The sequence below is a fragment of the Balaenoptera ricei genome, chromosome 5, assembly GCF_028023285.1.
Source record: "Balaenoptera ricei isolate mBalRic1 chromosome 5, mBalRic1.hap2, whole genome shotgun sequence".
Classification (NCBI taxonomy): Eukaryota; Metazoa; Chordata; class Mammalia; order Artiodactyla; family Balaenopteridae; genus Balaenoptera; species Balaenoptera ricei.
In genome coordinates this window covers 67,664,502-67,691,590 of record NC_082643.1, presented here as the reverse complement: position 1 = coordinate 67,691,590, position 27,089 = coordinate 67,664,502, and the positions used below count along the sequence as shown (strand labels likewise).

General features: G+C 42.2%; 1 protein-coding gene across 3 annotated transcripts in view; it reads right to left on the bottom strand.

Annotated features, from left to right (window-relative positions):
* KDR (kinase insert domain receptor) overlaps nucleotides 1-27,089 on the bottom strand; it is a 60,221-nt gene that overhangs the window by 2,455 nt on the left and 30,677 nt on the right. For 2 of the 3 annotated variants that reach the window (XM_059922963.1, XM_059922961.1), the window contains 18 exons: nucleotides 26,179-26,520; nucleotides 24,007-24,153; nucleotides 23,144-23,275; nucleotides 20,751-20,857; nucleotides 20,187-20,322; nucleotides 19,725-19,829; nucleotides 18,268-18,381; nucleotides 17,605-17,693; nucleotides 16,857-17,010; nucleotides 14,826-14,923; nucleotides 12,430-12,552; nucleotides 12,166-12,277; nucleotides 11,453-11,552; nucleotides 10,937-11,042; nucleotides 9,629-9,780; nucleotides 4,137-4,236; nucleotides 3,536-3,621; nucleotides 50-1,744 (listed from right to left, as the gene is read on the bottom strand). In XM_059922963.1, coding sequence (XP_059778946.1) covers nucleotides 1,522-1,744; nucleotides 3,536-3,621; nucleotides 4,137-4,236; nucleotides 9,629-9,780; nucleotides 10,937-11,042; nucleotides 11,453-11,552; nucleotides 12,166-12,277; nucleotides 12,430-12,552; nucleotides 14,826-14,923; nucleotides 16,857-17,010; nucleotides 17,605-17,693; nucleotides 18,268-18,381; nucleotides 19,725-19,829; nucleotides 20,187-20,322; nucleotides 20,751-20,857; nucleotides 23,144-23,275; nucleotides 24,007-24,153; nucleotides 26,179-26,520 — 2,426 coding nt within the window. In that variant the 3' untranslated portion in view covers nucleotides 50-1,521. Of the gene's footprint in view, nucleotides 1-49; nucleotides 1,745-3,535; nucleotides 3,622-4,136; nucleotides 4,237-9,628; nucleotides 9,781-10,936; nucleotides 11,043-11,452; nucleotides 11,553-12,165; nucleotides 12,278-12,429; nucleotides 12,553-14,825; nucleotides 14,924-16,856; nucleotides 17,011-17,604; nucleotides 17,694-18,267; nucleotides 18,382-19,724; nucleotides 19,830-20,186; nucleotides 20,323-20,750; nucleotides 20,858-23,143; nucleotides 23,276-24,006; nucleotides 24,154-26,178; nucleotides 26,521-27,089 lie in introns of those variants that run through there. The other variant, XM_059922962.1, reaches the window with a different exon arrangement.

Genomic DNA, 27,089 nt, shown 5'->3' with positions numbered 1-27,089 from the left:
CTAGAAGTGAGAGAAATGATAGGTACAGTGATGCAACCTGGCAAAGGGATTACTTCAAGTTTTTCACTTTTTTTTTTAATAAAATGGCATCAATTGCTAAAAGCTTTATGACCTTTGTTATGCTACATAATACTGATACAAAATGTGATAGTACAAAGTTCATTATATATAATATAAGGTTTTAATATATTACATTTGTTTCTACATAAACAGACTATAAATATATGTGCCATAGCATGTTTTATAGTCATGGTTCCCAGCATCTCACACTATGGTACCAAACGAAAAATACATTTTCTTTTTTAAAAAGGAAAGAACAAGGGCAGAAACCAGTAGAAAGAGCTTTACATGTTAAAAGTCTAAGTAATACAATAGTTGTTGTTATAACTTTGGCTACAAAGTAATTTTGAAATCTGGCTAATAATTACTCAGAGAGTGAACAAACCAAATCAGCTTTTACTAGGGTGTAGAGGCCAAATTACTAGAATACTGACTGGCCGGGAGGTCAGGAAAATACTGAAGGGAGGGGGAAGGCATGGAGAGGGGAGAAGGAACAAGAGAGTAATATTCTTCCTGAAGCTTTGACACCACAGCTTGATACTGAATCTACTGCATTCAGGCTCAGACATATCACATCAGGACAGACTTGTCGGTGTTCATCCAGAAGAAACCAGAAGCTGGTTTACACAGTCAGAAATCTTCGACGCGACAGACAGCCTGAGTGTCCTTTGTGGTGTCCTGAATAAAGGATCAGCCTGGGAGACAAGGAGCCAGAGCTGCATCATTTCCTTCCTGGGGCTTGGCCAGGAGACACGTAAGAGTCCGGAAGGAACTCTCATTAGGAGTCGGAAACAGCACAAGGAACTCTCATTTAGCCCAAATGGGAAGAGCACGCAACCTTCTGAAACCAGTCACCTCGTATGAAGCCTTTACGTTTCCTAACAGACCCTATGCCCACCTCCACCGGAGCCAACGCAACGCATGTGCAGCCTCCAGTGCATCCTCAAAGCAAGCCGGCATCTTCCTTTCCATCAATCCAAACCCCACACATAAGACTTGGCTCAGGACCCATCTCCTAAACAAAGCTTCTTAGATGGACTCAGCCCTAAAGGTCTTTCCCATCTTCAACACCTAAAGCACTTCCATTGCCTGGTTTATCTTCTAGTTTTACAGAGGTGTCAACTCCCCCGGTACTGCTACTTCTTGGAGGATGAAGCCATTTCTTGAACTTCTTTTGCTGTAACCCCTGGGGCGACCCTCATTAGGGGGCATCAGACATGCTTTTTAAATGAATTTTTAAAAGAATAAGGTCAACACCGGGAGAAGACGCAAACACATTCTTGGGTCACAAGCATCTTCTCAGGAAATGCCTAGAGGACTGCCTCCCTGCAGTCCGAGGTCCTTGTTTTTGAAATGAAAATCAAATGTGGCTACTTTCTGGTGGTGGAAAGAACAACACTTGAAAATCTGAGCAGCACCTCTCATGTGATTTCCAGGACTGGGGGACGTGGGTGCCTCCTTTTACACAGGAGGGGAGCTCAGTGTGATCCCAGTGTCAGGCTGGAGAATCTGAGCTGCACTGCCAGCTTGCGGTCCCATCTCTACCAGCTTTAAAAGTTCCGCCTCCTCGCTGGAGTACACAGTGGTGTCCGTGTCATCGGAGTGATACCCCGACTGGTAGCCGCTCGTCTGGTTTGAGCCTTCAGATGCCACAGACTCCTTGCTTTTGCTGGGCATCATTCCACTGCAGAAGAGATGGCAACCAAATGAGTCGGCAGAGAGAAGGGAGTTCTTTCGCATCTTATCCTAACCCCGTTCCCGACCCCGTGTGGGCTGGCATCTCCCTGGAGACACCAGTCCCTCTCCCTCCCACTTGTTAATCAACATAGCAGCCTCACTCAGACAATGTCTATTTTCAGGTACTCGCGTGAATTTGGAGTTTCAGATAAGTCCTCTTATTCAGGTCCAAGTCTTTCAAGCCCGAGACGAGATAAAAGGCGGTTCTCCTGAGTTATGTGAAGGCTCCAACCAATGGAACCTTTTTATGGCCTTGCAGATTGACAAGTTTGTATACAAGGATAGGAGCCAAAGGGACTCTTTCAGGATGTGGAGCGAAAGTGGGATGCTCTGAAAGTCCGCTAGTGCTTGCCCCACACTGTCAAGTAAGGGATTACAAGGCCTGTGGGTGGTGTTAATAAAGTTCTTGAGCAACTTTAAACTTTAGTAAGTCGAACCGTGTGTGTGCAATCAAGCCAGACATGTCAAAAAGTGCTTTTTACTCATCAAACCCACATTCTTTGGAAGGACGGAGGACCTGGATCACTCAGCAGCAACTAGGGAATGTTTTCAATGGCGTGGAATCGTGACAGACGGTAATCATGTCCAAGCTTAGAAAAGAAGCTTAAAAAGGCTTTTTGTAGCTTGGTGTAGGCTATGTAGAGCTTAAGCCATTCTGAAGTGTGGGGTTTTTTGCCCCCTTAGTAGGTGTTTTACCAAGCTATTCACGTTAAAAACTGCAAAAAAGGATTTTATTAACTCCGTGTTCATATATGGTTTAAAAGTTATTTCAAATGACTAGATATACATTTTTTCTTTCAATTCAACCTCAATAAGATGAGCTTTTTAGTGTCTCAGACAATGGCATGGTACCTATTCATTGCTGAACAAATATATTGGAATCAGTGAATGAAACATATGATTGGCTCTCACAGTCTCTCATCCTGGGCCTATGGCAGACAATGAAATTGCACAAGGGCACATTTTAATGGGTTTTTTGTTTGTTTGTTTGTTTTACATGAGCATCACTCGATACCAAGGGGGGGTCCCATTTTATCCAACAGTTCGATTATAAGCAGATCAAAGTCTTCTCTATTCTCACCTAGAGTGAACCTGCTAGCAAATAAATAACTACTCTGCATCCCAATATTCTTATAAATACAGAATCTTATTTATTTGTTAAGTTAAAAGCGGGTATATCCACTCAAAACAGCTACCAATTCCTACAGAATCACATGGAAGAAATATTCAAAACCAAATTCAGCATTTTTCCCACAATTATGTACTTAATAATTCAGCCAAAAAAATTTAAGTATCTTAAGCAAATAGATAACGGCTTCTTTATACATTGTATTTCATAAGGACAGGTGTACCCGTTTCTGTTCAAGTTTGAAAATTCTTCAGAGTAGAGTGCACAAAGATTTTAACTATCTCAATAGTTTTAAGGATCACATCCAATGACCTCTTTCTTACTTAGCCAGTACCACACAAACCACTGACCACAGTAAATATGCTCAAAAATCCCCTAGTATTCATAAATTCTCATGAAAACTGACCAAATCCTCTTATTTCAGATTCTTTTTTAGACTTGCCAGGTAATTAGTTTGATTTGTTTCCATTCTTTATTAGTTAGGTTGATGCAAATTTGCCCAACCAACAAAGACACAAAAAGGGAAAACTCTGCACCTACGCTCAAAGTCCTAAGTTCCTTCCAAAAATTCCTGTTGAAATGTGTCCTTCTATTTCGGCTGAGCCTTACCTAAAAGACGGGGCTAATTTGGTTCTGTCTTCCAGGGTTTTCAGCTCTTCAGATGCAAGAACCATACCACTGTCCGTCTGGTTGTCCTTTTTAAGAGACAATGAGATGGCATAGTTGATTGTGTACACTGAAAAATTACTTAATTAAACTGATTTCCTAACCCATCTATCAGACAACATTCCCACGTTCTGCAGAGGCAGGTAAAGGTATCATAGCCAGAAACCGTGCAGGCTACAAAAGGAAGTAACTGCTTCCAAGAAATAGACGCAGGCCTGGAAGAAGAGAGAAATTTAGGAAGAAGAAGCCGAGGAGACCCGTTTCTATCCCTCTTTCACAATGATGCTATCTATGTACACTTGAGTGGAATTGGGCATGAAGCTGGATTGTCTTGAACCTTAGACCAGGGGCTTTGCTTATGGAAAAACCAAGGGGGCCCAATAAGTTCCATTGCTGTAATGACCCCATCACACATACCCTCAAGGACAGCCTTATAATGAGGCTCCAAGTCTCTAATGCTTAGGTTAATATTTATCTAGCTAATGTTTCACCTTTGGTATTATTTGGTATTATTTCTAAGACTATTTTTAAAAGATGTGCTTACATCTGGGATTACTTTTACTTCTGGTTCTTCCAACGGGATATCTTCAAATGTTTTTACACTGACAGGCCGGCTCTTTCGCTTACTGTTCTGCAGATACTGACTGCAAAAGAACAAATATTTATATTTTAGTGGTGGTATATTTGGCTGCAGATTCCACAAGTGATACCTAAGTTCATTATCTTTCAACCGCAAGTTTAATAGCGACCTTCAAAACATCCTTTGGAAAAAGAAAAACAAAACAAAAGTCTTTCTCTGCTAGCACACACTGAAGGCTTAATTTCCTGTGAAAGTCCATTTAAAAGTATAATATAACTGAGGGGCCTAGATGAGCCCCTTTTCCTTTGAATCGTACTTCTGAGGTCCAGGGCTGGACTGAAGACAACAACAGCAGACTCAGTGGTCAGCTGCCTTCTGCTTGGCTTGCTGATTGCCTGTGATTCTTCCACTGAGCTCTCGGCATATTACTGAGTGTTTCACAGCTTTCTGGCCATCTCCTAGGCAAGTTTTCTAGACAATGCCCACAGAACAACCAGTCAATGAAAGATGGGCAGAGGAAACACCTGCAGATCTCACTGAATCTCACCTGGCTCCAGTAAAGGATGCTGAACCCAGCAAGGTCTGGAGATAACCTTCCTCTACATGTAATAGAGGCGTAATGGGTACAGGGGCAGGTGGGCTGAATCTCCTATTGTTAGCCCACAGAGTTGGGGGTGTAGTTCGAGAGTCACAAGGTATTCTGTCTATTTCAAAGTCTACCACGAACTACACAGACTTGGGAAAGTCACAAATATATTTCTGTGCCCCTATTGCTCCATCTTTAAAATGTACTGGCAAGAGCTTTCCTTTCCTCACGCACAAAGATATCTGGAGGATGAATGAGGGGAATCATTGGTGGCTGATAAGGGGGTCTTAGAAAGAATGATGCACCATCAACCAAAGCTTGTTTTCCTCCTTTGAATTCCAAAGGGTACACGTTTCTTTCAGGAGTCCAAAGGATTGGACTAGTCACATCAAAACAACACATCACCTGTTCCCTAAGGGTGTTCCTTCCCTACTATGTGACTTTGGGTGAGTCTGATCTTCTGTTAAAATCAGCCCAAGTGGAGAGAAGGAAAGTCCTTTTCATGGGAAGGGACAGCAAATTCACTCTTCACTCTTATCCCAGCATACTTCCCACTTTAGACGGCCTTCTGGATATATTATATATTCCGTGTGTTTTCTGTGATCAAGTGAAGAGAGGACTCATCTGGGCAAAGAAGGATAATGGAAACTAAGTCTCCCTCCCCTGCCCCAGGAGGCTGGTTCCTCCTCTTACAGAGAAGAGAGAACGGGGTTCACCAATGACATCCTCACTCAGGAAACTCCACAGGAAAGAGGACATGATGTAAAGTAGAGAGAAAAGCCTACTTCTCCTAAGTCCAGTCCCTAAAAGTGGTGGTTACCAAAAATTATTGGTACCATAGTCATTCATTCATCCATTCACTCATTCAGGAATCCTTTATTGAGACTCTCCCACGTGCCAGGCACTGTGCTAAATGCTCCTCAACCACTGTCTCATGGCATCTCCACAAATGGTACCTCTCTAGGTGGATATCATTATCCCAACTTCAGATGAGGAACTAGGACATAGAAAGGTTAAGGAACTTGTCCAAAATCACATAACTGGAATATCTGGATTATTATCTTGAGGGCAATGAGCAGTCACTGAAGGAGTTTAAGCAGGAGATTGACAAAGTCAGATACGCCCTTTAGAAAGATGACTCTGGGCTGAGGAGGGTAAGACCAGAGGCCATGAGGCCAATCGGGAGGCTGTTGCAATTATCTAGGAGAAAGAAGAGCAGCCTGACTAAAGAAAGGTGATGCCCACAAGGTCTGGAGAAGTGGACAGATTCCAGAGGTATTTGGGCTGTAATGCAGCTGCCTTAGAAAGGCCAGCTCCTTGATTTCTGAGCCCAATAATAATAAACATTGCTCGGCCCTTCACAGTTGACAAGGCATTTTCATGGACATCATTGCAACTGCTCTTCACAAAACTACAAAATAGGTTTTCATTATTTCCTATATGGAAATGAGGAAGCTAAGGCTTAGGGAGGAAAGAGCTAGAACTGGGGTTCAAACTTAGGTTTCTAGAGCCCATGCAGGGTTGCTTTTGTTTGTTTTTACCTTATTCCACATTGACGCCCTTGGAAAAGCATTAGGAAGGAGAAGGAAGAAGAGAGCAGTGAAGTAAAGATTGCCCAAGTCTTTACTGAGCACCTAGTATGCGCACAGCCCTGCTCTCTCCCATGTGTGCACTGACCATGCGGTGGGGCGGGGTGGGGGGAGGGGGGATAGGGAGGGTGGGAGGGAGATGCAAGAGGGAGGGGATATGGGGATATATGTACATGTATAGCTGATTCACTTTGTTATACAGCAGAAACGAACACACCACTGTAAAGCTATTATACTCCAATAAAGATGTTAAAAAAAAAAAGATAGACAAAAGGTGCAGAAAGGACAGTTTCATTTCAAGCAGTCTAATATCAGAGCCAAATTCAGGAATATCTAGCCAGCAGGCTGTCCCAGGCATCAATCTACAAGGAGCATTTAAATCATCGCTAGCAATTAACGAAAATGAAAAAAAAAAAAAAAGGTATGTGCCAGAACCTTTCTCTGGGAGAGAATTGAAAAGAAATCTTTGATAAGCTGCTTGGAGTGGGAGGTGAAATTCCCAGGGGAATTGGTGGAGCAACTGCAGATGGTCCCCAAACTGCCCTCCAAGAATGATGAGTCCAATTAAGATGTGTTTTCTTGCAGGAAGCATGCAAACTTGGGGCCAGAGCTGATCCACAGGGGAAATTAGAGACAAACCTAAGTCTAGACACTAGTGGTCCTTCCTCCTCACCCTTCCCCCACATATCTCTCAGCCTCTTCTCTAAATAAATGCTGAACAAATATTTTAAAAATAAAGGGGCAAAAAATCAGGAGGTTGGCTCCCACAGGGATGTCTCTGTCCAGCTCTATTTATAATGCAATGAAATTGAAAATTATGAGGAAGCAAGTGAGAAAGACTCCTTGGCTCTTGGAAGATAAGAGCACAAGTCCCTTGAGAGGCACCCCAGCCTCACTTCCTCTTCCCCAGGGAAGCAGAACACAAGAGAGCATCCAAGTGAAATGTGCTGTGTGCAGATGCCTCGATTCTACCTTTTCTTTAACCTGGACGATTAAAATGTGATCGTGGTGCCTTATTTTTAGTAAAGGCAAAAAGGTGGAGGGGGTCGAGTGGGGATGCAGACAAACGATTCCAATTTCCATTTTAGTTTTCAAATTACAGCTGGATAAAAGAGAAACTGGACTGGAAAGACCAATTCAAAAATCACAGACAGAAAATAGGAGCCAGGCCTGTGTTGGGAGTGTGGTGTCGCATTTGTCCACGCCTCTGGGGATACATGTTGGCAGCCCTGTTTCAGATCCAGCATCGCATTTGGCACTTCCATTACACATACGTGACTTCATCGACTCTCGGCACCACACGCAAAGCGCCTGAGTAAGCCAACAGGCTGCCGGCTTAGGTCCTCACCCCACCTGGTCACAGAAAAACCCAAGGAACACAGCTCACGATCAAATGGCTTTCTGATAACGCAGAAGGCAACAGTGTTTCAGGAATAATTACCACACCAGAAGGCCAGCTGAACTTGAACAAGGACTTTTTAAACGTTGGGGTGGAACTATAGGTTTTCATTTCATTCCTCTTTCTCTTTGAGGCCCCCTCCTTGGTATGGGAGAAAACAGCCCTGAGTTAGATATCAGAGGAACTGGATTCATCCCAGGGATGTGATTTTAAGCAGCTCACTTAATTGCTATCATTTATTGAGTGTTCTCTAGGTGCCAGGCACTTAGAAACTCATTATACCATGTAATTCTCAAAGTCATCATTTTTGTACAACACCAGTGTCCATGCCTGGGTCACGGTGAAAATTTGCCCCAGGTCACAGCTGCGAAGAGCAGACTTGAGAATCCAACCCAGTTCCATCTGACTCTAAAATCTGGATCTTTAACCACAATATTGTATTCTCCCCAGGTAACTGCTCTGACACTCACGTTCAACATCTACATCAAAAGGTAATAGTATCTACCTTGCCTAACTTTGGCAAAATCTGGTAAGAAAAAGTTCTTTGAAAAATGCTGAAAGTTCTTTTAGAATTTATGATTCCCAGGTGCTGGTCCAGGACCACACTTTGAGAACCACTAGATTTATTTTTTTCAATTTATTTTATTTATTTTTGGCTGTGTTGGTTCTTAGTTTCTGTGCAAGGGCTTTATCTAGTTGCGGCAAGCGGGTGCCACTCTTCATCTCGGTGCGCGGGCCACTCACTATCGCGACCTCTCTTGTTGCGGGGCACAGGCTCCAGACGCGCAGGCTCAGTAACTGTGACTCACGGGCCCAGCTGCTCCGTGGCATGTGGGATCTTCCCAGACCAGGGCTCGAACCCGTGTCCCCTGCATTGGCAGGCAGGTTCTCAACCACTGCGCCACCAGGGAAGCCCTAAAAATGCTGTAAGTTCTTGACACAAATGGAATGGACAGCTTACGAGGTGGCTTCTTCCCACTATGAGCTTTCTTCTCTCCCACGGCAGCGTTCCTGCTGCCCTCCCTGTGCAAGTCCACAGGGCAAACCGTCCTGCGTGACTCCCCACCTGCCCTCTGGCAACCCGGCCAAAGGCTAGCACTCCATGGCCCCCCCATGCAGCCAGAGCACAGTCAAGGGGGCAGGCTGGGCTCATGCTGCCAGGGGTCTGGTTACAGGAGGAAAATACCCAAAACAAAGCAAAGTGAAGTAGTTCCAGGCTTAGTAAAAGGCAATTTTAATATGACATTGTAGAAACCATACCAACTCTTTCCTTATGCACAGGTGCTGGGAGAGAATAAAAAGAAAGCTGCCTTTAGGACCCCTCTACAAATCAGGAAAATACGGCAGTGCATGTGTTTTAAATAAGCCCAGCAGTCCCATTATGCAAATAAAATGCTGAAAATCAGACTTGGGATGGGCTTCTGAAGTTGTGCTGCCCAGTCTAACTCAGGACGCATCCCCATGGCACACTGTATCCCAGCCAGAGAGGCAAAGGTCTGTTTTCATAAATGCATAGAACTCTTCCTTCCTGAATCTTTCCTAAGCCATTTAATTCACATTAATAAAAGAGTACATGGGGATAATTTAAATACAGATGTCTTTGTAAAATTGGTCTCTTTTTCTGGAGATTAACAAACTGTGGCATTCCAGCTATTTGCAGCTGCAGGGCTTAGAATTCTGAAAGGAAGAGCTTAGGCAGCAATGTGGACCACAGATGGAAAGAGACTCACCTACCCAGGCCCTCTTCAAGGAGGACCTCTCAGGGCGAAGGGTGAATGTGCAAGTGAAATGCAGCAACTTTACACGATGTCCTTCCTCCATCCCCTTCCCCAAGATGACCTTGAAGCTCCCTCCCCCAGGGGATGTTGACCTTAGACCGTACCTGATTCCTGCTGTGTTGTCATAATGGAATTTGGGGTCACACACTTCCTCTTCCTCCATACAGGAAACAGGTGAGGTAGGCAGAGAGAGTCCCGAATCCTCTTCCATGCTCAAAGTCTCTGATATGGGAAGAACAATGTAGTCTTTGCCATCCTGAAACAATAAACACACAGTGCTATTGTTATGGCTTCAGTCCTTCAAGAGCCTTTCCATGAAAAACAAAGGCCATTGGGGCTTCTTGTTTATGGGGAATGTGGCTTTCATATCTGAATGTAAAACTTTAAGACAACTTTAAAAATGGCTTGTCAAAAACAAAAGGGCACTCAAAAGCTATGTGTAGATGGAAGTATATTAAAGGATCTAACAAAAAACAAGATGAGTAAGGGGACCACAGAGCACTATGGCTATAATGAAGACAAAACGGGTTGTGGTTACAGATGGAACAGAACAGGCAGAGCTCCACAGAGCTGAGAAATCGTTTCTTCACATAGTCCTATCTACGCGAGCTGGGTCCTTTAAAGGGCATGTCATCCAATTTTAGCGTCTACGCTTCAAGGCAATGGGAAAACTGATGACAGTCTAAAGAAAGGCAGTAAATGTTCAGGAAAATGGGTCTACTGAGAAAAGGTTGCAGAACTTAACACTATTTCATCAAGAGAAAGAAATAAAGGGCAATTTGATACCTCTAAATGTTTGGAAGGTTTATCGATAAAAATAGAGTTGACCCATTGTCCCCCACCTGTTTAAAAGAAAAGCAGGAGGAAATTGGCTTCCATTCACTGTAGTAAGAGGTGTTGACTGGAGATTAAGTAACTTTCTAATAGTAAAGGCTACCAGTCTAAAATCCTCCAATGGAAGTTATGAGGGCCTGGGATTTTACAGAGGGAAAAAAAAACATCAATTTTGCAGGGTTCAGATGTGTTTTTGCTTGAAGAATGGATTTAAAATTCCTTGAAATTCTGTCCACTGTTGATATTCACTTGATCAACTAGGTTTTGTTTTCTTTGTTTTTTGGTTTTGTTTGTTGTTTGTTTGCTTTTTTACTTTATAAGAGCCTCTGAAGACACCACAATATACATCAGTAAAAAATAAAAGTGATCAGCTCCCAGGTTATGAATTAGGATCTCATCTGTCAAAAAGGTAATTAGGACTTTTAGAAAAACATTACTGCTCAGATCTGGAAGAATATGGCTCCTTGGATTCAGTGGCTGAGAGGACAGTATTGTGGCCATGAGAAGGTCTAGGCAGCAGACGAGCCCTGGACACCTATGTACTCTCTGTAGAAGTTTCTTGGATGGAGGTCACAAACCTGCTGAGCATTAGCTTGTAACAGATTTCCCAAATGTTCCACCAGCTCTGAAAACGTGGGTCTCTGATTGGGCTCCCCATGCCAGCAGTCAAGCATGGTCTGGTACCTAGAGAAGCAAAACACTGATGTCATTAACCGCCTCTTTCCTCCTAATCTGATGCTGAAAATAAGCACTTGAATGAGTAAATATTTATAAAGAGTCCACCATGAGCCAAGATGCTAAAGAGGGATACGAAACTACGTAAAACACAGAACCCTACACTTGGAGCATCAAGTGTGTATAGAAAAGGAAACATCATAAATCAACATCTAGTAAAAACTGACTGGTTGGTATAGATAAAGTGCTGTCATTTCAAGAAGGATGACTCTGTGCTTGAGATTATCAAGGAAGACTTCAAGGGAGAAGTAAGACACAAACTGGGCCACGAAGGAGGTACATATAATGGAAAGTCTTCTAGGCTGGGAGAATTTTTGTGAGCAAAGAAGGAGGATAGAAAAATACTTGTAAACTCTTACATTTCGGGTGTGGTATAATCAGGAGCTCTCATTCTAGTTCCTTCTTTCAATCTCCTACAAAATTCCTCATCAATCTTTACTCCAGGATATGGAGAAGCACCTAGAATAAAACAGGAATGGGGCATTATTTTTTTTTTAACATCTTTATTGGAGTATAATTGCTTTACCATGGTGCGTTAGTTTCTGCTTTATAACAAAGTGAATCAGCTATACATATTCATATATCCCCATATCTCCTCCCTCTTGCGTCTCCCTCCCACCCTCCCTATCCACCCCTCTAGGTGGTCACAAAGCACCGAGCTGATCTCCCTGTGCTATGCGGCTGCTTCCCACTAGCTATCTATTTTACATTTGGTAGTATATATAAGTCCATGCCACTCTCTCACTTCGTCCCAGTTTACCCTTCCCCCTCCCCGTGTCCTCAAGTCCACTCTACGTCGGCATTTTTATTCCTGTCCTGAGGAATGGTGCCTTATTGATTTGATTTTCTCTTGCAGAAAGCCCTGAGCCTGATTCTTCAATACATTTTCACACATATATATCTTTTGTTCCTTTCTTTCTTTCTTTCTTTTTTTAGGTTTTACAACCCAAAGCTTCCAAGTAAGTTTCATCCGATAAAGGTGGAATACAGGAGAGGGAAAGGCGTACTGGGGTCACTGAATTTTATCATTTTATTTGGAGTATGGATGGAGGGACAAAGAGAAGGAACTTACCTAAGGAAAATATTTCCCAGAGCAGGACACCAAAAGACCACACGTCACTCTGAATTGTGTACACTCGGTCAAAAATTGTTTCTGGGGCCATCCATTTCAAAGGGAGGCGAGCCTACGGGGGTAGAAGACAAGGAATGAGAACCCAACTTATCACATATCTGAAGGAAAAGCTTCCATTGTCCCTGGACACAGGTCCTGAGGCTTGCTGAGAGGAGTTTGAATTCTGCAACTTAACAGATCACTGGGTGCATCTCTGAAACTTACATCTCCTTTTCTGACATAATCTGGGTCTTTATAAATATCCCGAGCCAAGCCAAAGTCACAGATTTTAACCACATTCTTCTCCGACAAGAGGATGTTTCTCGCTGCCAGGTCCCTGTGGATACACTGCAAAAAGAATCGTGTGCATTAGGACTCAACATAACTGATCTCTTCTACATCTGTTGTGACCTCATGGTTTAAAAAAAAGAAAAAAAAAAACCCACATTAGAAAACCAACTGATTAACAAGCACTGGGTTAAACATCTTTTATCAACTCTTCCGGAAAAAAGTCTGTAAGTTTCATTGAGACACACATCTGCTTATTCCATAAACAGCCCCAGACTCTGGAATTAAATAAGTTATAGCATGCTGATGGAGTCATAAATAGACTTCTCTTGGACACAATTAAGAATGTGTTTCTGGTCACATCCACACGTCCCTTTTGCCTGGCACCATATACGGTTAAAAGGTGTTATTCTAAGGAGGCCCTAGAATGGGGTTTATTTTGAATGAATGCACGGAAATCAGAAACAAGGGGCTCTCCTCGGTTTGGTGCCCTTTGTTGGTTTCTCTATTCCATACGTAACCGAAGCTGGACAAGCTCTGAGAAACAATTCCCAGTGGGGCTCACCCTGTTTTCAAAGCGCTGGCTTATCGTGGAGGTCTATGAAAGCACTCTCAGCCTCTCACTAGTCAAGGGGATTCTCTGGTACACGAAAAAGGAAAAGCGAATTCTCCTTGGCTTTCCTTCTATTCTTTTCTGTTCCTCAGTTTCTCTCTTCTCTGTATCCCCCTACCTTCATGTAACTTCCTACCCTAAGCAGCTTTATCTCCACCTGATAGATTTATAAGAGAACAAGAGTCTCGGGGAACGTTGAGAAATGAATGAAAGGCTTAGATGAGAATTCTTATGTCAGTGGAGGAGTGATGTGTGAGCCAGGCATTACGGACCCCCTTACACCTCACATCTGTAGAGCACTTTCCTCTGAACGAGGCACAAGGATGTATTGTACGACACAGGGAATATAGCCAATATTTTGTAATAACTGCAAATGGAGTGTAACCTTTAAAAATTCTATTAAAAAAAATTTTTTTTTTAAAAAGCACATTGTCTGGCGTGATCGATCAAGACAGGAGACTCCAAAAAACACAGTCCTTCCTACTTTGCCCCGAACCGAAGAGCTTCCTTTTTTAAGCAACCAGGTGGTATTCAAGAAATTCAGCTGGTAGATGCAAGGGAAGTAAAAGGATCCCCCTCCACCCCTCATTCCCTTCCCCATCGAAGGAACCCTGACTAAATGCCAGGCTCTGGCCTTTAAAAAATAATAAAATAAAATCAGAATCTTCAAGAAGGGCAAAGGGCCTTTCTCTTTGGAAAAATCCTCTAAGATCCCACTTCTCTCCCCTCCCCTTGGAAGACAGAAGACAAGAGGTCCTGGGCAGAAACCTTGGAGATCCTGAGGCTCTGAAAGCGGTGACAAGCTTTAAACTCCAGAAAAAGACATGGGTGAGGGATTTCACTCTAATTTAGGAAAAAAACACAAAGTAAAAACTTTACGTCTTTCTCCCCCAGGTAGGCTGCAGCAACTGCATTCTGTCAACTGATAATTTTTCCTGATACTTAATCTGAATTTTTCTTGTTTAATGTAAAACCATCCATTTTACCGAGGGGTGCCTCCACAGTGTTTACAACCTTTGGAATGTTTGTAACTTGTCACGTACCCACCTCAGCCTTTGTTTGGCCTACTTTTCTAATTTTAGCTCTTTCAATCGCTCTCATCTAAAGCCTGTCCTTCCTGGTTTCTAATTATGCTACTACCAAATACTTTTTGATGGATGGTGATGAATGTCAAAGAAATGAAAAACAGACTTGTGCCAAGATATTTGCAAGGCTCAGCCCCTCACCTCTTCTAGGCCATTACTCAAATGCACATTCCCCTAAAGCCTTGCGTGTCCCCTTGGTTTAAAATCAATGTACACAAACAGAGAGGTATATGCCCACAGGAAAATAACGCTCCTGTATACTCTATAACTCTTTCCTGCTGATTTTTCTCCACAGTACTTACTCCCATCTAGCCTACCAGGCATTTCACTTGTTTATATTGTTTGTTCCACCCACTAGAACATAATCTCCATGAAGGTGGAGAGTTTTGCCTATTTGCTCACACAGTGTCCTTAGCGCTCAGAAGACTGCCTGCACTTAGTAGGTATTTATCACATGAATTAATTTCACGAATTCCTAATACCACTTTAATGAGCAGAAATGGGGCCTCCTCAGTAGAGCTCTCTTAACAGTGCTCCAGCAGTGGTGAATGAATTACAGTCCCAAACAAACACCAATGGCTGGCACTGAACACCTCATTTGCAAATCTGTGATGTGAAGAGATACTTTGTCTCACCTTCCGTGATGCCAAAAACTCCATGCCCTTAGCCACTTGGAAGCTGTAACAGATGAGATGCTCCAAGGTCAGGAAGTTCTTGTACACATCTTCAGAAACTGTCAGAAGACGCAGGAGGACAGAGATTGGTATTTCGGCCAGAAACTGTTTGTAAGTTTGATAGAGCAATCTTCATTTTAAAAATTGGGAGTTAAATTTCAGGAAATAGAAGCAGACAGAAAGTGCTTCTATCTTCTGTAAGTATGCTGAATCCTGGTATATTATTAGCCTTCATCATACCCCTTAGCAAAAATATTGGTTTTTCCATTTTAGCCAAATTGGACAAACAAATCCAGGAGGCAAAATGGAGGAAAAACTGGCATAGATAACAGGGGGGGGTAAAAGCAGGCTTTTACAAATTTGCTGTTTTAAAGTGTTGTGTGTTTTTCATATACCCAGAGGGATAAACAATAGTTTTCATATCAAGGACTCTAAAAATAAAACAACAATATCCAGGGTCATTGAATCTTTTCTCTCCAGGCTTTGTCCTGGGACAAAGGCCAAAGGTCAAACCATAATCTACAATGGCTAACTAAAAATACCGGAAATATATTTACTTCTCTCACTTTTAAACTGAGAAAGGGCTGTAAACACATTAAATCTGGCCTGTGAGGATGCTTTTTTCCTTCAAGGATACGAATGAGAGACGGCAGGAACATGGAGAGAAAGATGAATTTACGTAAATGTGTGGTATTCACTTCCGGGCAACGAGTACAAAGAAACACTAAGACATTAATGGGCGTTTCAACATGATCGCTTAACTTTGGTCAGATAAGATAAGACATGGCTTCTTTCCTGAAGACAAATACCAGAGCAAATGAAAACTCAGTTGTAATAATAACCTTGTAAGTATTAAAAAGACTACGAAACTTTTTCTCAGCGACTTTCTACGTTCAGGGCTGGAGGGCTCTCCATGAATAATTAGTGAAACTCTTTCATTTTCCAGATGAAGAAATGGAGGCAAAATTCTGGGCCAATGCCCCCTCTACTCCGACTGACTCCCTCAAGCCCTTGGGTTTCCGGCTCTCTGGCCACCATTCTGTGAGAGAGAGGACGGGGCAGAAGTGGCTCCACTCAGCGTGCACCCAGTTATGTGAGGTCCAGACAACCTCCCCACGCTTTTCTAGACCAAGTTCTAGCCTCACACCGCCTGCTTGGCTTCTATGGGAAAGAAGTCAGTTTTAAGTTCTCTCTATGGCCTCATGTCAAAGGGAACAGAAGCAGGTTTCTTCCACTATTTCATGATTGAATCCTTCTAAGCTCATGCCTCAAGAAGACCCAAATGTCAGGAAGCCCCATCTCCACCTCCACGGAGCTGTCTGCTCCTTCTGCGGGAAGCAGATATACAGCGTATCCTGAAGCTGGAAGAGGTCCTGAAAGTTAGGCTGGGAACACAGCTCCACTCATAAAGAGCACTAAAATATCATTGGAAGCATAAGTGGATAAAGAAAAGTCTATTGACCAAGACTCTTCTGACGAAATATGGAAGACTTGATAAGCCACTTGGGGTAGAAACAACAGATGCCTACACTGCCTCGGAGAAGGTTGGGTACGATGAACTGAAGGACTTCTGTTGTGCTGGTGAAGCAGACAAGCTGGGACTGAACCGCTGTGGACAATGGGGAGGCTGATCAAACACCAGAGAGCCTCCTTTGCCCATCCAGAAGGTGGCGCTGAGCCTCTCCTGCTGACAAATGTTGAACCAAGACTTGAAGAGCATTGGTTCGACTGGTGCCAACTGCTAAGCCCTCCTGGGGGACCGAGATTTCTCAGGCGAGCCATGCTCTGCCTCACCACGTAGCCTGCTGCTTATTTAGACCTTCCGCCCCTCACTTTTGGGGAGACTGAATGAAAGCCTCCTAGAAATTTAGGTCTCTTTCAAATATTAGGTAATACTGGACTCTTCCAGGACAAAGTTCGTTGTAACACCCTGTCACCTTGTCTGTTCCTACAAGAGCATGCATTCGGCGCAGAGGAAGCAATGGCAGGTACCTTCCTCTTCCTCCACATCACTGAGGGATTTCTCCTCCACAAATCCGGAGCTGGCTGAGCTCTGGCTACTTGTGATGCTGTCCAAGCGGCGTTTAGGATCCACGGTGATCTCCCCAACGTATTCTTTCCCTTGTCGGAACCGTGCCCCTTTAGTCTATAAGGAAACCGATGAACAAACTCCTTGAACACCAGAAAATCTCTCCAATGTAGTTAAACTATAGAAACAATTGTAACTATTCAAAGAAGATGAGAGACATCAATTTCAGGATCATGGAATCTCTGGGCTGAAATTTTGGGCAAGTGTTCTACATAATAGATTTTCTTCCATAAAGCCTATCTCTTTTCTAGCTTAGAGATAAGGGCCTTGTTACAAGTTTCACTCAGACACACTTCCAACATTAGGGCGCTTTTGACACTGGGATTGACACTCCATAGGGCCACATATGGCCAGGGCAGAGACAGAATAATCCAGAGCTGTCCTTCCACCTGTCATTCCCTACCCTTACTCACACCCACCTTTCCGTCCTTGGCATCATCTATAATGGGTCAGTAGATTAGTCACAAAAATAAAACATGAGAGGTATGTGTCCTCCAGAAGGTAAAAGAGGAAGTTACAACAGCCAAGAGGTAACATGAAAAGATTCCTCACAATTTCTTTGCAGAATTTTACCAAAAAACTTAACCTGTACCACTTTGAGTTTTTCTCCATTTTACAACGTGACCACAGTTGAGTTAGGAAATGACATACCTTGTAGGGGACAAATTCATTTCTCTTGCTCCTTAAGTAAGTGGACAGGTTTCCAAACTTGCAGAATTCCACAATCACCATGAGTGGCCCTGCAGACAGCACAGCATACCAAGAAGAGAAAATGTATTTGTATTTTCTCTCGTTTCTCACCAAGTGTTTAATATATCAATGAGCTAGAAAATATCACAGAAGAGGCTACATCCTTTCACTGGAAACAGGATCATAGAAATCAGCTGGCTGCATTCCCTTATGTTGTAACTTTTCTTTTTCCAAAAGGCAATTCCACAGAAGACGAACCAAAATTTCAGAAGAAAATCCACCCACTTGCTTTTCAACACAATCACTTGAGATGACTCCATTTTAGGGGGGACTACTCTTAAAGTCCTTTGTTTTCAAATTTGGAGGGAAGTTTACTCTTCTCTTCTGAACACCTATTACATAAGTAGCAAACTGTATTATAATGCTGTAGTATTTTTTAATTCACATTCTAGAATAATTTACAGTGCCCATTAAACCTCCATGAAATATATTTATATATAGGAATCTGCCAAAGTTTCCTAAGTTAAGGAAACCAAGGCCATGGGAGTTGGGTGGTTTCCCTCAAATACCAGCAGAAAAGTATATGCCAAAATCCCACAGCCAGAGCCATCTATAGACACTCACCCCCTGGCTTGGTACAGGCACCAAGAAGATTGACCACATTGAGATGGTGGCCAATATGAATGAGGATCTTGAGTTCAGACATGAGGGCTCGGTGTTCGCTGTGTGTTGCTCCTTCTACAAATGCAAACAAAGAGGGAAATCATACATGAGGCATTACCTTACGAGGATTAATGCCACACTGTGTGCATCTGTGCAACTTTCCCTCCAGGGATAATACAACTGTAACCCAACTGACAGGCTAGCTGCATTAAAAGACAAACATAAGTTATACTTTATAATTCTAAATCGAATTCTTTAAGTGCACCCAGAATGTTTGATATTTGAAGGAAGCCATTGTGAGGTCTTTTGCAAAGTGGAGAATACATCTGCAAATGAACTCACGCCCAGATTTTCTCCTTTTACGAAACTGGGTTTTCACATATCAGGTTTACTATGCTTCTTAGGGCCTGATTATTTCAGTGCTTCCTCGTAAGGAAGCAACACCATGTATTGCTCATGCGTTAGGGGCTATGCTGGAGTTCCCACCAATCTGTGCCGAGCAGGAAACTTAACAAGGGCCAGCTGGCAAAGCCAGTTTGGCACATGAGGCCGATGAGGCTAAGACTGGGAGTTTGATCCTGTACAGACTGGTACACTTCCCTCTAATGCACAGACATGGTCCACACCTCAGGCCCTGATGAGCCACCTCAAAACTACATACTCCTCGGCCACACGGGAGAAAAGGCAAAAGGACAGAGATGCCTTCAAAATGCACAAGACCCATTGGCTAAGGGTCAGTAGCACTGTCTCCATCAATGAAAGCACATCACAATTCTAGCAAAGAGCTTTATACGCATCACTCCCCCAAAATTAAAATGGCAAGACCAGAATTCCATTACAATTAGGCTTAACAATTGTTTATGAAATTTTAATTTTAAAAATGTCCCCCTTAATCCTTTTTTTCCCAGCACAACCATTCTTATTTTGCACATTGTCTTTTATATGTGAAAATCTTTTACATATTCCAATTCTAGGGAACATGCTGTTTTTTGCATGCTGCTATTTTTACTTATTACATCAAATTTCTTTTTCTGTTTCTTGATGGTCTGTAATTCTCTTACTAATGCACTATAGTACACTAAGAAAACAGTTTTGATGTAACCAAGGTATTTTTTTCCTATAGCCAGGCTACTAAATATAGCTGTACAAGCTGTGATCTGTGCAAGGGCTCCCAGGCAAGGTGGACGGTAGGGGAGCTCAGATCCATCCCAACTTTGCCTGCCAGGCTGTGGACCCTGGCATGAGTCTATAAGAGAGGAAATTTTTATCTAGTTTGTACAAAGGCATCGTATAGTCTGGCTGCATGTTTGGCTAGTGGGCCCACCTAGCCACAGAGCCACGGATACAAGCCTTTCATCATGTTTAAAGATGGGATGAAACAGATAGAGGGATACATCACCATAGAATTTTGCTTTTACCTTTCAACATTTTGACAGCCACTGTCTTGCAGGTTGCTGTCTTGTCAATTCCAAAGGCATCTGCTTCAATCACTTGCCCAAAGGCACCACGGCCAAGAGGCTTACCTAGAGTCAACAACAAAACAGACTTGGACTATTTCACCACCGAAGCGATAGGCAAAGATTCTGACTTGACAGGGTGACCATACATCCCAGTTTATCATGGACAGTACAGTTGACCCCCTTGTCCTGGCTTAATGATTTAATACCTCCCTCTTCCCCCTCTAAATGTCCTGCTTTGGGTGATTATACAGGGACCCTACTTCTAAGTGACTAAATGGACGATTACTCAAATTCAAGAGATGGAATGCATTTTCTGAACCAGGATCCAACGTTTAAATAGACTAGATTTGTCATCAGCCTAAAAGAGGAAGAGATGGCCTGGTAAACCCAATATCAAATTAATATCACTTGAAAACACACCTAGTTTCAGCCGGTCTCTGGGGAATTCCCATTTGCTGGCATCATAAGGCAGGCGCTCACAATGCTCATCCAGGGGGAGTTCGTCTGGATCCATGACGATGGATAAGTAGCCCGTCTTCAGTTCCCCTCCACTGGCCTGGAAAGCATTGCTCCTTCAAGTCACACACACCCTGTTATCTGGCTGTTGTTCCGTGTGCTTGTTATTGTTGTTTATAGAAGCCCCATTCTTGGTGTCTCATTTTCTAAACGGCTCATAGTGTGTGAGAGTAGTCCTATTATAATTCTGCTCCCAGTGTCCCCTCGACCCCCAAATGAGCTCAGAATTTAATTCTTAAATCTTAATTACACTAGACAGTCTAAGCCCATTTCTCCTCTTGTTGCTTCTATCAATTAAAGCCCAGTGGTCCAGCCAAAAGCAAGTGGGTAAGAAGGTTATTGTATAGAAATAAAATTGTGCCTATTGAGCCAATAACAATGGGAAGAATCAACTCAAAGAACCCCAGTCAGCTTTCATTAATCATGAAAACCAACGTGCATGGGACGGAAGGGAAATTATTTTGTTACCCGCTTAACGGTCCGTAGAACGATGACAAGAAGTAGCCAGAAGAACATGGCAATCACTGCAGTGCCTACTAGAATAATGACTTCCAAGTTTGTCTTTTCCTGGGCACCTGGAAAGACACAAAGGAATGAGCACCAACAACTGGAAACTCATACCTTTTGATATAAAATAACAAAGTTCCACACTAAAGCAAAATCTCAATCTTAACCAACTCAGGAAAATCCTAGACAATAGTAGTCACAAACCTCTAACTTGAATGGAGTTTATAATATTCTTAATGGATAATTTAAAGTTTGCAAAACATTGCTCATGAAAACTTCCAACAGTAAAATTCTAAAGTAATTAACAGAGAAATATTAATGTCCTAAAAGACAAACAGAAAGCATTTGGAAGAAGAGCAGACTTTGATGGAAAAAAAAACAGATCATGTTCTATAGAGAAGAAAAGTATTCTATTTGGGGAAAATAAATGTTTGGTTTTATGCTGTTGGTCTATATTTTGATCTGTATGGAGTTTGCGGAAGGACTGTCTAAGAAAACAAGTAGGGAAATAAATGTAGTCCTTTGGCCAGAGAGCTATTGGTGACTAGGCACCTACAAGATGCTCGTCACTTTAGATATGTCATGTCGCTCAGTCTTCTCAATAACTCTCAGTTTTCAGATGGAGAAGCAAGCTCAGAGAGGCTAAGCTACTTCATCAAGGGCACACAGCAAGTTGATGGAATGGTCAGGAGTTAAACAAGGTCTGTCCAACACTGGCTAACATTTCACTACCCCATCCTTGTGTGGCAGGAGCCTCAGTGAGGAAAGAGAAAGAGCTGAGGGGACTGCCTCAGGCGTGGCCTGGCAGTATGAGTTTAAACATGCTCAGGAAAGGAAAGAGAAGAGAAAAAGCTGGAGGTCAGCAAGGAAAGCTGCAGATGTTCAGGACCCCAGAGGACAGCTCTGAGTGGGGAAAATTAAGCCCAGAGGAGGCTTTCAACCAAGAGTGATTAGCACAGTGGTGATAAGGAAGCAATTATCACTTAGGGTCTCCCATTGGATGAGTACAGTGTGAATCAAACTGGGCCACAAGCTGTGAGAGTGGCTCAGGCAGCCTCAAGAAGACAGAAAGACAAGTAATTAATTAGTTAGCAAAATAAGAGTTATAGTTGAGAGACAAGCACCAAGTATGCTTGGAAGTAGATTTTGTTTCTCTGGTGGTCTTACTGAAGGAGTTCTCTATTTATAAATAGAGATTTAAAAGCCTGCTTGTTCATAGTAAAAAGTTCAAAGATTCAACTGTCTATATATTTGGTGCATTAATATTCCCATATGAACATTTGGGAAACTAGCAGGAAGCATTAAATATTTACCTCTTCCTTTCTTAGTATTCTCTTCTGGTGAGAAGTAAATATAATCTCTGTGCCAAGGTTACCTAGTTAGGCCTCTTGGTAACCAGCTGCAGACAGCTAACAGAGCTGAGGCAAAGCATGGGAGAGAACTGGAAGTCTCCCTTAGGATTCTGCCTAAAACATGAAGCACTTTGAAAGTGACAAAACTACCGTGTCACTTGAAATCTTTATTTGCAAGTGCAGTTTACAAAATGGTAATAAGCCTATAGATTTGAAAAGAAGTCAAGGTATTGAGATGTAATACTTGGCAACATAGATTTGACAGACTAAAGGGACTAAAATCTAGTCTTTGAGAGACAAATTAGGATGAGTGCTTCTAGAAATCCATCAGTTTCTCCATCTATCACCACCCCTCTCTTTTCCCCTTGCATACCATTCCTTCATCCACATAATACAGTTTCATTGTCCCCTGATGGGTTATTTTTAAAAAGACATAGGAATACACTTTTGAAGATAAAATATTCTGTCACAAATTCACCTTTCCCATCTGAGAAAATGCCAGATTTCACATCATTCCTGCATACACATTTAGATAAGAACCCCAAATTTTCCATTTCAGAAAAGCAATGGTCTATTGTTTACAAATGAATCTTAATTATCTTTAGTCCAATAAAAACTATGAACCTTTGTGACTATCTAGATAGCACTGACTTTCATGACTACGCAGTAATTCTACCTAATAAATATCGAGGCATAATTTTCATAACAAGTTAATTAAGCCATTCATATGAAGAAAGAATCAGGGAAAGGAGGACATTCCACCCGCCTGGCTAAGAATTTTTCCACAGTGAGAACTGCGGGGATAGAAATGTGATGAGAGCAGAATTAAAATAGCATTAATTATGTTTTCTGGTTAAAATAACATATACTTAGAGTAGAAAACATACAAAGTACAAAGAATATTAAAACCACCCATAACCCTCCTGCCCAAAGTATATGAGTATATATAAGATACAAGCTAATTTTTAAAAACCACCTGATTGTCGATGAATTCCCACTGACCTTCCACTATGAAAAACGCCTCCACTTTTGCACACCCGAGAATACTGCATGCCTGGCAGGTGTACAGGCCTTCATCCTCTTTCCTCACCCTGCGGATAGTTAGGTTCCGGTTCCCATCTTTTAGCACGATGCCTGAGAAAGGGGGAAAATGATGGTTTTGATTTATGATGTAGTCTGGTAGAGTTTTTCAGGACAAAAAAAATTTTAATGTAAATGTTTCCCTTTATCTTGGGCTATTATCTAAGTCTAAAAAGAGTCATACAGGGTCAACTGCTGTCTCAGCACCCCTGGCTTCCACGAGAATTCAGCAGGCTCTGAAGACTCGGGTTCCGAGTGTATGAGATGAGCCAGACCATGGACAGTAATATTGCTTTCTGTTCTACCCAAGACAAATCAAGAAACCATATGGATTTTATACTGTATGACACTTCTAGGTGGAATCTAAAAAATAAAACAAACTAGTGAATATAACAAAAAAGAAACAGACTCACAGATATAGAGAACAAAGTAGTGGTGACCAGTGGGGAGAGGGAACAGGGGAGAGAGAGGCAAGACAGGGGGAGGGGATTAAGAGGTACAAACTACTATGTATAAAATAAATAAGCTACAAGGATATATTGCACAGCACAGGGGATACAGTCAATATTTTATAACTATAAATGGAGAATAATCGTTAAAAATCGAGACTCACTATGCTGTCCACCTGCAACTTAAATAATATTGTACATCGATATACCTTAATAAAAATAAATAAATAAATGAGTAAATAAATCATTTTTTTAAGAAAGAAATAATATGGATTTTAGTTAATATCTCTAGGGAAATTTTGCAGCCAAAAAGAGACCGACATGCTCTATTCTCACCTGAATCTTCCACAAGCGTCTCATTATCTTTGAACCACGTAATCTGTGGAGGGGGATTCCCAGACGCTGTGCAGGAAACTTCGATGGTTTCACCAATACTTGTTGTCTGGTTCTCCAGGTTTCCTGTGATCGTAGGTGCCATGCGCTCTACGCACACGCGCAAAAAAAAAAAATCATAGGACCTTTAGTTATAAGTTTTGAAGTGGTTTTCATATCAGTAAACTATTAAACCATTTAGTAAACTGTTAATTTACTAAGCCAAAAATACACAGAGGTCGATAACTGGAGCATTGTTCATGGCGTAAAGTTAAATGAAACAAGTCAGTCAGTTCAGACGGATTACCGCATCTCTTTGAACATTCATATTAGTGATTCAAGCTGGTAATCACATCACAAAATAAAAGTTGTCACCCTTGACTTCCCTCCAAATAAATAAATAAATTCTAGCCAGTGACACACAAGAATTCTGCCATGTTTCTCTTGGAAAGTACATAACTTCAGTGTAATTCAACAAAGAATGCCTTATATTTATTTGGTACTTTTTACAAAACTCATTTGTCCTGTTTCTGTTTTTCACTATCAACCCTATGGTGGGCAGTATGAGCCTTATTTTGCAGATGAAAGGGGTTAAACAACTTATCCCCGTCCTTATAACTAAGTAAACAGTTGAACTCAGCATTTCCACTAAAACACAGACAAAACAATGATACTCTAAGGAAAGTCAAAGATTTTTAAAAAAATGAAGCCCATAGGTACTCGTTTAAATGTACAGGACAACTTTAGATTTAACCTTTCCTACAAATCATCAAAGTGCTGTGGAAATATCTTGTCCAAACCAACTGAACATCGAAAAGAATCCTGCTGGAAGAATCCACTTCAACATTTAGCAAAATTAGATTACCTCAATGGTGAACTACGCTGGGGCTTAAGCAAATGGACTCTAGTCTATTTCCAAGAATAATTTTTGGAAAACAACTTGGGAGCCCTTAGAGAGCAAACCAGCTCATTGTGAGCATGTATTTCCTGGGCATGGCAAAGCCAGGAACCTCCTTCACATCTCTTTCTGAATTTTTTCATTAGCTTGAAACCAGACCAGTCACCAAGATGAACAGAAAAAACATGATCATATATGGGGTGTGATTTGAAGGGCCTTGGGATGACTTCACTCGAAAACATCTCTTCTTCTGACACCAGAGTCTCAACACTAGCAAAATCTATCCTAGTGCCTGTCTGAAAATACCTCTGAAAATATGTCAAGGCCTTTGAAAATATTATTCCTCTAAAACTTCGGTATAAATTAGTTTATCTGGGCAGTTCCCCCTTCCCATCAGTTAAAAACAAAAACAAAAACAGAACACATGCATCCTAGAAACTAGGAAGGGACACTAGGGAGAGGAGAAAATGGAAGGAGATAGCACAGAGAAACTCCCCAAATTTGACTGATTTTCCCAGAGACAGGGCCGTGTCTGCACGGATTTTGTGCAAGGCACGGGGTTAGAGGAGGTGTAGAGAGTGACTTGGTGTGGGATTTACAGAGTTTTCTGCTCACTAAAATGCTCATCTCATTGACCGTGAGCTGTACCACAGAGGTACAGGCACTGAGTGCAGCATCCCTCCCAGAGGCTCTCACAGGTCTTAAACAACCCCATCACCACACTCTTCAGGCAGCAGATGTTTTATCAAGCACGCAGTATGTGCCACTATGTTCTATGCCTGGAGCTCAGCAAAGAGTAAAACAGAAACAACCCCTGTCCTCATGGACACAGAGACCTCACTGTACTCCACAGCCCAGCAGTTGTCTGTGTTCTCACTCTGTCCGCCACTATGAACTTCCGGCACCCTCCTAGCTCACGGTAGGCATTCACAAATATGTGTCTATTTAAATAACTGAATGCCCAAGAATGAGGCAGAAACTTCCCTGGTTTAGGGGAATCCCTTGCAGATAGTAGTGAGTGACCCCACCATCAGGGTTGGAAAGAATGGGGTTATTTGCTCTTTTTAATACATCACTTCACCATGATTAGCTTCCTTCTGCCTTGAGAACTTTCTGTAAGATAAGTGCTCACCGGTCTACTTCATAAGCTGCTAGAGGACAATCTTCACACAGCCCCTGAAAGCATTACATTTACGGCATCCCAACTGCTTCTGGATGGTCCAGAGTTACCTCCCTACCTAGGACTGTGAGCTGCCTGGCCACGCAATGTCTTTTCTTGGTCTTCCTGTCCTGAGCAAAGCAGATGTAGTCTCCTTGGTCCTGCAAGGATGCATTCTGCAGCTCCATGATCAAAATGTCATTTGTGCTATTAGAGATCATCGTGGCATTCATTCTCCAAAGAGCATCCAAGTTCTTGCAAACAGGTGTGGGCAGCTCTCCCACGTGGATGGGCAGAGCCTGTGGGCCAAGTTTGTACCATGTGAGGTTCTCAAACATAGTTCTGTCTGCGGAGCACCACAGAGACACGCTCTCCTGCTCGGTGGGCTGTGTGCTGGGTTGCAAAGTGATTTCAGGACCCCCTGAAATGTAAAACCCATGCTTAGGAGACAGTGATTTAACTTGGGCAGCACACTATTGCTTCCTTGTTGCCTTCAGTCTGCGATAAAGCACCAAGAGAAGTGAAGCTCTGGCATTCCCAGACGATGGAATACAAGGAGATAACCAAACTGGACAATTCCAGATTCAAAATGTATTAGTCTACCAAACTACATTATTTGGAAATGTAAATGAATTCCTCAGATATATATGAAATCTCCATTTTGAGCTCTAAGCACGGTTTTTAAGATTTAACCACCCCCCCAATTCAAAGCAGATAATTATAACTTGGGATTTAAAAAATTAATTCCTCATTAATATATAACACTCACTGACAGGAAAACTATGTTTATTACAGTGAATTAGCTCAGACTGAAATATTTTATTCCATCCAGTCAGCTAAAGCTGAGCCATAAAATTAAGATGGACAAAGTCGGTAGTATTGGGAAGGCACTGATCCAATGTCATTACAATTGCCTCCCAAAAACCCAACCTTGTCAGCTGTTCAATAGCAAGCGCATAAATGTTGACTGAACTTCTCTAAGCCAAGCAC